Below are 9,117 nucleotides of genomic sequence, written 5' to 3'. Positions count from 1 at the left end.
AAAACGTCGAAATTTGTCCACAGTGTACCTTTTAAGAGTTTGTTTATATTGAATCATCATTTAAATTTTATATTTAAAGAGAAAGTCAAAGTCTTATGTTGTTTTCCTTTTTTATTGATAGTGAGTGCCTTACGGTTATGGCCGATATATATTTATTTTTTTATTAACATTTTGTTTTTACTTAAATAATTGTGTTAACAACAACGTATTATTCGATTTGTTGTTAGTGTAAAACTATTAGAAACTACCAGGAAAAGGATAATAAGACAAAAGAAGAATATTTAATTTAATTGATTTACTTGTCTTTCGCATATGTGAGGTGCCCTGTAGGTTTACAATTATAAATAGATACCTATCTTCTATAAGGATCTTGTCAAATTTGCCTTAATACTACAGTTAGCTGTAAATATCTCAATATTCGAAACAAAGTAACATCTTTAAATATAATATTGCTAATGAATTGAAAAGTAGTGCTTATGCTTCTGTAGTTTTCTTTTTTATTGCTTTTTCATTTCTTTGTGTTCCTCTGAATTTTCTTGATGAAACTACGTTTCGATCAAAAATGAGTTTTTATGTTATTAGTTTAAAAACAAAGTTTGCTGACTCAATTTAATGTTAGTTTTGACTGATTGTCGTTGAGAACTTTTTTTTTTTTTTAATTTCATGTTATGTTTATTTTTGCATGTTTTATTTTTGAATAAAGCCTGCAGCAGAAGCGCAACGGTTGGATGATGCCATCGGATTTTTGCGAGACCATGCAGAGGTAAATGTAAGTATAACATTTGAATAACCGATAACCATTAGTTAATTCACTAATAAGTAGTGATGCTTTTTTAAAATTGGGTGGTTATGTTTCAAATTTAGTTTTATTTCAGGGTACACGAATGGAGGAAAGACTAGACGATGCTATTAATGTTTTACGCAATCATGCGGAGTCACAAATAAATTTAGGACAGCTACCTCCAAATTTAAGCGCATCACAAGTAGGTGCATTAAACTATACCCCTTCTACATCGGAAGTACCTTTTTCGGAACCTATTAAAGTAGAAAGGACAACACACCATAATAGTAAGTCCTCTTTTGACATGAACACATAAAATTTTATTTAGATATTTGCTCACAAAATCGTAATATCCATTAATGTTTAAAGTTGGAGAAAGCAGTTAGTGCATAGTTGTATATCGACTAACGTAGCATTACTGTGTCACTTTGACGGTAAATATTTATACTAAATTAAACTCGCCCCAACTCTGTTTGATTATTAATGGAGTATCCGTCAAAACCTTCAAAATGCTTTCTTCGTCGCAGCCTACTTCATTTTTTTTTCTTTTACAAGCAACATGCAAACTAATATCTGAGGTGTCAGAGTTACTCCAAAATGTATTTTATCCACTTGCAGAAAAACGGAAAGAGCCTCCTGATAGTGATTCAAAACCCTCTAGTTCTGTAGATAGTATAACACAGCCAAATTCAACTAGCATCGGTTCGGTAACTAAAGCTTCAAAGCGATCAAGGAGATAGTAAGTAAAATTATTAGTTTATATTAACTTTACATTTTGCATGCAGAAATAGATGTCTCATTGATTTAATTGTAAGGTATTTAACATGGCGTGTTTATAATCCGTCATGGATAAAAGTAACTTTTTTTTAATACTTCATATTGTCTGTACGTTATTATGAAAGAAAAGGGAATACTGGTCGAGTAATAATCCGAAATAGTACCTAAGTGTAAATTAAAAAGTAAGGTTATGGATTCAGAAATATGTTCAACTTTTTATTGAATCGAGTGGCTGGGTGCTTTAAAAATTTTAGAAACGTTAATTGTTTATGTAATTGACAACGTTAAGGTATATGTACCTCCTCGCTAATGATTTTCACAAAGAGGCAAAATTGGACGTACAGATAACTCATACAGTTAATGCTGGATTTATATGTTATGTTGTTATTTTATATGTCCTTCAGAAAGCTAATTCTGATTTGTTATACTCCCTAGATATTTATATAGATACATAACAGGGTGTCCCAAGCAGGCGTGTTTCCTCAATAACTGCTTTACAGTTGAAGATATCAAAGAAAGTTTCTTACAAAAAGTACCTTCATATCATAAAATTATTTTCCAATATACACACTGTCCGATTTTTCCTGGAGGCAACCTAACTTCATTTTTTCAAGTGAAATGTCCCATTCATGATTACATTTTTGAATTCCTCCTTAAATTTCAATACCACTTTGTTAATCATATATTATGTCTAAAATGAATCAGTTTTCATAAAATTCGCACTAATTCAATAAATAGGCTGTTGGAGTGCTCTGCGCCATTTTTCAATTTCTCCGAAATAAAAGTACACAGGGGCCTACTATTTTCACTATCAACGCAAACATGTTTTTTTTTAATTCCTTTAAATCTACTACTTCCAAAATAAATTGTTTCGAGTTGACAAATATTTTTTTTTTTTTGATGGAATGCCATATTTTTTGTCAGCTCATTATGAGTAAAATTTTATTTCTTTCGTCCAATATAAGGGTGCTACTATCTACGACTAACACTTTTTAAGAAAAAAATTTTTTTTTTTATAATGTTAATTTATGTCAGGTCAGCGATTTGCTTTTATCCACCTTTTACGAACGTCAATTTCGTGTGCTTGATAAGGTGCTAAGTAACGTTTCGTTTTATACGTTGTTAATTTCTGAATTGTGTAGTCTATGGCTTTCAGTTAAAATGGAAAGATATATATGGGTTTGTCCTTGGGGAATGCAGGCGAAATCATCTCATGACATCTTGAGTGTATGCTCAGTGATACCCAAACAGATGTAATCCTCGAGTAGATGCTTTCCGCAGGGAGTTACAGTGGTTTGTTACTAGCGGAACAGTGAAATGTAGACATATAAAGTACTCCCTGTCTGTTCGGAAGGAAATGAATATATGTATCTGACGTTTTAACTTTACTCAAAACCATAGCTGGGCAGCCCAGAAATTAACAACGTATAAAGCGAATCGCCGACCAAGGCATACTTGATATCCTGATATAAATTGGTATCATTAAAAAGTTTAATTTTCTCAAAAAGTATTAGTTGTAGGTAGTAACAAAAGGAAATGAAATTTTGCATATTATGAACTTACAAAAAATATAGCATTTCATTAAAAACAAAAAATAGTTATGCCAATTCGAAACAATTTATTTGACAAGAACATGTTTGCCTTAATAATGGAAATGTAGGCCATTTCTTTCATAAGCTATGTGTGAAAATAACACACCTCTGTGTGCTTTTGTTTCGAAGATATTGAAAATAGCGCAGAGCACTGCAACAGTTTATTTATTGCTTTAGTGCGAAGTTCATGAATGTCGATGCATTTTAGGCATAATATATGGTTAACAAAGTGGTATTTATATTTAACGAGGAATTCAAAAGTGAAATAATGAATGAGGCATTCCATTTGAAACAATGAAGTTAGGTTGCCCCCAGGAAAAATCGACCACTCTGTATATTTGAAATTTTATAATATAAGGATACTTATATGGTACCATTTTTGTAAGAAACTTTTTTGATATCTTCAACTATAAAGCAGTTATCGAAGAAACCCGCTTGCTTGGGACGCCTTGTATGTCACTACACAAATATATGTAAAATATGATCATTTATAATGCATATACTAGGGACCGTTAGTAATAAGGTTTTGTAACTTTTTGGCATAACACTCAATGAAAACGCACTGTATGGATGTCTTGCATTTGGTAGGCCAAAAAATTATAATACATAATGTTGCACATGTTACGTCGAACAAGTTTGTCTGCTGCATACTTGCAGTACAAACATTCATTAATAACCAATAAGTCAGTCTAAATATGATTACAATGAAAGGTTATAAGTTATGTTGTTACCTTACAACCTTAAAATTTGAAAATGTGTAAAGGTGTAGTAGAAACTATAAAAATTCCCAAAATAAAACACAAAACAAGTTTTTTAAGTACGCATTCCTAATAAAAAAACAATAAACGAATTAAAGAGTAAGACCTCAAAACAATATTACAGGCAGCCGAAAAATTTTAAAAAAATCAATTTCGAAACTATCTAGCTTTAAAGATATAATATTCCATTTCTAACAAATGCTATTTTTTTATTCGGACGAAGTCATTGTATTGCGTAAAACATTTTTGGTAATACCTACTTCGTATAAATATAAATANCAATATTAATGATACAATTCATACAATTCATGGAGATGGACTTTTTTTAAGAATCTTTTTTCTGATTTCCAATATCTGCAACAATTTTTGAGATATTTGCAAAAAAATGGAAACCCCCTTTTTTTCTGAATTCTTTATAACTTTTCTAATTTTTACCAGCCTCACATGTTTTTTTTTTTCGAAAAGCATTCTAGATGACTTTACACCTTGTTCATAACTTTAGGTGAATTCGGTCCCGAATTCGACCAAATGACACTTTTTGACTAGACTATTAATGAAGGAAAAGGTGTAAGACATGGAACAGTCAGGGTCTCTCCCCGGCGGCCGATAAAGAGAAGCATTACATTCTTATCATTGCAATGTTTCCCATGAAGAATAAATAATATAGTGTAAGTATTTTTGTATTGTGAATGTTCTAAATAAATCATTATAATCTAAAAAATCAGAACCGCCATAGTAGAAATAGAATGTGCAATAAAGGTTTGTTTTTGATTATTAGGTCTATTTAATTGACGCGCCTCACAAGTAGCAATGAGTCGTTCGATATTTGAAGAAATGTTAGACCAATACATGATTTGCCATGCTCGAAGTTTAGATTTAACGATGCCAAAGTGAGCATAGTGAACTAATTTTAACACCTCTTTTTCCAATGAACGTACATTCAGAAATGTGACAATGTAAGTTTCCTTACTGGCTGTTGTTTTACCTGTTGCCAATAGAAATATGTCGAATTTTTGTTTCCACTTTTGCTACTTAGCAGGTTCGTTTATATTTAAGTTTTCCGGAGGTTTAAAATCCATTTTAAACGAGCTTATTTATGGATTACACACATGGCACCATGCATTGCATTAAAAGAACAAGTTTTATATACAAATATTTTTATTAAAAACAAGGGGCGAGCGTGTATAGTGAACACGCGTAAGAAGTAAAACTTCTTTAGATTGTATATTATAGTAGTATTTAAAAAAAAACTAATCCCTAATTTTATATAAAATTAATAACATAAATACTGCTTGGCTCATATGCTGAGCATATATCGATAAACTCTCAATAAGTAACATGGTCGTCATCAGTAAATAATGCCCGGCGACTATTCTCGGCGTCTCCTCTTTGTGTGGATCTTCGTATACCTTTTCCACCTCTCTCACTCTGCTTAGGTGAATGGTAATTAGAAAAGGACAAGGAGTTTAACAGATTTATTAACTGTACGAGTTAACTCTCATTTCGAAACTCCTATAGTGTCCCATAAAAAGTTTCACTTCAAAAAAAAAAAAAAAAAAAACAACGAGATACAAATATGAGCACGTGTTCTAGGTCATACTAGTAATACGATTCCACTTGAGTATAACCCTCGCCAGTTACTTGGACATTAGACATGTTAACTTAAAAGCCTTATAACACTAAAAGTGACACAAATACGTTACAATAAGTACTACCATTTGCAGATGTATCCAGTTCCAGAACAAGCTAGTGTAAGTAGTTATAGTTCTGCTCCATCAACTCCAGTGAGTTCACCTCCACCTTTGGCGCCTTCGGGTTGGCTTCCTAATCAAAACGCGCCCACATCACCTCTTTATTCCCAAGCTGTGTCGACAGGCAGTACTAACACAGTTCAGGGTATACATATGGTGAGTATTAGTATGAATTAAAAAATTCTTAACCCTTAATAACCCAACTTTAACATTTTTTTACAATATTTGTAGTGTAGTGTAGCGTAGTGCATTTTATACATGAAAATAGTAGCAGCACGAATATTAGTATTATAGGGAATGCTCTGAAATCAGTGGCAAAAATTGAAACAATTCTAAAAGGTCTTTTGAAATATTGAAGTTTATCTACCTCATAATGCATCGTCACTGTGTAGACTCCGCAAGCAATTTTCAGCTCAAGGAGGATTTTTTCATTTTCATCGTCAACACAGCAGACAATTTGATAAGACAGATAAGAATTTATTGATTAGCATTACTTCATACAGTCGACTATTTTCTCTCTTCTTCTCTTCTCTTCCATCTGAGTGATTTCAAATTACGNTCAATGCCCACCAGTTGTATAATTCGGGAATAAATTGACATCAATAAAATGCGTTTAGCAACTTAAATTCTTTTTGCGTAGCGGCGTTTTTTATCATGTTTATTATAATTTTGTTAAAAAAATATTTTACCGTCCCTGCATCACTGCCGTTCGGCCGCTGCACTCCGTTACGGCTCAATACACATTGACGTGCGGCATTATTTATGTACAGTGCTCAGCCTATACCCATATTCAATTTAAATCTTGAGAAGTTGAAAATCTGCTTACGCATGTAATTGATTAGGTGTGGAGAGTTTCACTTAATTTGAATTGAAAGGTTTAATGACGAATTATTTCAGTAAACTATATATTTTGCACTTCATCCAAGAAAATATATACATATAACACTGTATTTTATTATGCCGATGCATTTTCCTATTATTCCCCTAAGCATATAATTTTTTGGAGAATATTACCCACAAGGTAGCTAATTACTACTGTGTGTATAATTTACTAACTGCGTCCGCGGCTTCAATGCTTGAAATTCAGTTCGAGAATATAAGAGTTATATTTGGTCATTTTGTAAATTAACTTTGAATTCTAAAACTTTTTTACAAAAAGCATTTTCATGTACAGCACTCGTGCAGGAGGTGATAGTATAAAATAAGGAAGTTAAGCAAAAGTTTACAGGTCCAAAAATTAGTTAATTCAAAAATGGTAGTCGTTAAAAGTGTAAATGATTTTTTTGCGAGATATTTTAATTATGAGTTATATAGAGTGAAATATAATTTGAAACATCAATCAGCGTAAAGTGACGTCATTCCATAAGTCAGTTATAAACCATACTCATTTCTGAAGTTCATTATGAGTGTACATTTGACATTTTTACATAAAAAATTCTGTTAATGTAGAATTTAGTAGCTGTCTCAGGAATTTTCAAGATATAAATACAGGATTAAAAACAAGATCAAGCGGTTCATTTTCATATTACTCTATTATCAGTGCAAGTGTAATGACACATAAGAAGTTATTATAATTATAAGCAACCAACTTCTTTGTAAATACTACAAACGGCACAGTGAACGCCATCTGTAGCACGATGCTACATTTTAGGATTACGTATTTCGAATTATTTTACATCTATTATTATTTTTATAATACGTAAATACTTAAAGTTATTTATTAACAAATGGTGAAATGAATATACATTATTTTTAGTAATTACTTTTTGAAGTCGTAGAAGAAAAAAGTTTTATTTTTAATTAACCTTGCCTGTTTAGTGATGACGATGATGATGATACTCATCCAGGAAACAAGGCCGTGCGTGAGAAAGAACGCAGGCATGCCAACAACATTCGAGAACGGTATGTAGAAATTCGCTTTTAAATTTTAAAATATATTACAAATAAAAATTAGCTTAGGTTAGGTAAGATTATTCAAATTCACTTTTAAGACACTTATTATTTGTTGAAAACAAGCTTTTGAAATAAAATATGACGAGCTGAATTTTTAATTTCTTTGGACAGGTAAGCATTGCGAGTGTTTCATTAAGTATGAAAAATACACATAATAAAACTAATTGTGAACGTGTGATGAAATATGTTTATAAATAAAATAATAAAACCGTAAATTGTTTGAACAAGGGGTTTAATAAATACTCATGAGAGGTTTCGAGTGAAAAATCATTGTTAATTGTACAGACAATGTTAAAATAAGAAGTACAGCGAAATCATTTGAATACTAACATAGAAAACCCCTTAATTAGCTTACACAGGTACATATTTGGATAACCCGCATTTTATTCAAAATTTCCAACAATTATTTTCAAGATCATTGGAAGGGATATGTTCTGTGTATACAATTCTGTATGAGTATTAATAATATTTTTATTGCAATTTTCATCATTTGTTATTTCTAAAAAGTTATAGCAATTCCAGTTTTTTGTCTTTTTATCTGTCTTATGGTTTTCAGAAAGTCCTGTGTAAGCTCATTAAGGTTTTAAGAACGACTGGTCTGTTCTAGGTAAATCGCATGACAATCACCACAACTAACTTGTTTGTTGACTGTTTAATTTGCGGTTATTATTAGGAATGNGTACATATTTTTCCACATACGTTACCGCCTAGGTACATGATCAAGTATAATACATCTTGGAGATATTGTATTACTTTTGTAATGCATCCTTTCATTTTAAATTGTCCTTTTCATTGATTATAGTGTATTAAAGTTTATTGGAAATTAAAAATTTAATGATGTTAATAAGTTGAGAACTCAGAGGTTAGAAAGGTCCTATTGAAAAAATCATATTTCTTTATGAGACCAATAGATGCAAACAGTAAATGATAAATAATACCTTGTTTTATAGAAATTATTAAAATAAAGTATTTGCAGTTTCACAATTTTAACATAAAATCCCATCTGCTCTGGTCTGAATCGCTCTTCGCCGCACGGCGTTAAAACAAATTATACAATTTCCTTTTGTTAATTAAATTTTGATATCGCAATAGTGGCGAGCAACAATTAGATAAAGCATCATCAACATATTTACAACAGAAATGCATATATCTAGATAAATTTATTATTGTAATTGAATATTTCTTCTTCGTTCATTCATAAACATGTCGGGTAAAACAGACGACAGAGATCATAGAAAGTAATAAAGTTCTTTATACTATATTTTGATTGAATTATAATCTATTAGTTAACAAAGTATTAGTGAATTTGTAAACTTTGTAGACAGGGACATTAATAGAAACAACGTCTAAGAGAAGTTTCATTCTTATGAATTTTTGGTAAACCTTACAAGCTAAGAGAAATTGTATTCATAATTTTACGTAGCATAAACAATAATAGGAATAATATTTTGGAAATTTTTAAAAACTGTTTATTTCATTTTGGAGCAGGATTAATTTTGTAAAGT

At 31.0% G+C, this 9,117-nt stretch overlaps 1 protein-coding gene across 1 annotated transcript; it reads left to right on the top strand.

Annotated features, from left to right (window-relative positions):
• Positions 1-664: 664 nt before the first annotated feature.
• LOC108743557 (transcription factor 4-like) lies at positions 665-7,598 on the top strand. The gene is made up of 4 exons (XM_018479127.1): positions 665-769; positions 876-1,068; positions 1,400-1,520; positions 7,478-7,598. Exons 2-4 carry the CDS (start codon positions 885-887, stop codon positions 7,581-7,583), a joined length of 411 nt encoding a protein of 136 aa, XP_018334629.1. The 5' UTR covers positions 665-769; positions 876-884; the 3' UTR covers positions 7,584-7,598.
• Positions 7,599-9,117: the final 1,519 nt, after the last annotated feature.

This window comes from Agrilus planipennis, unplaced genomic scaffold, assembly GCF_000699045.2.
Source record: "Agrilus planipennis isolate EAB-ADULT unplaced genomic scaffold, Apla_2.0 scaffold1046, whole genome shotgun sequence".
Lineage (NCBI taxonomy): Eukaryota > Metazoa > Arthropoda > Insecta > Coleoptera > Buprestidae > Agrilus > Agrilus planipennis.
Note: the sequence above shows the minus strand (reverse complement) of the source record. Positions and strands in the feature narration are given on the sequence as shown.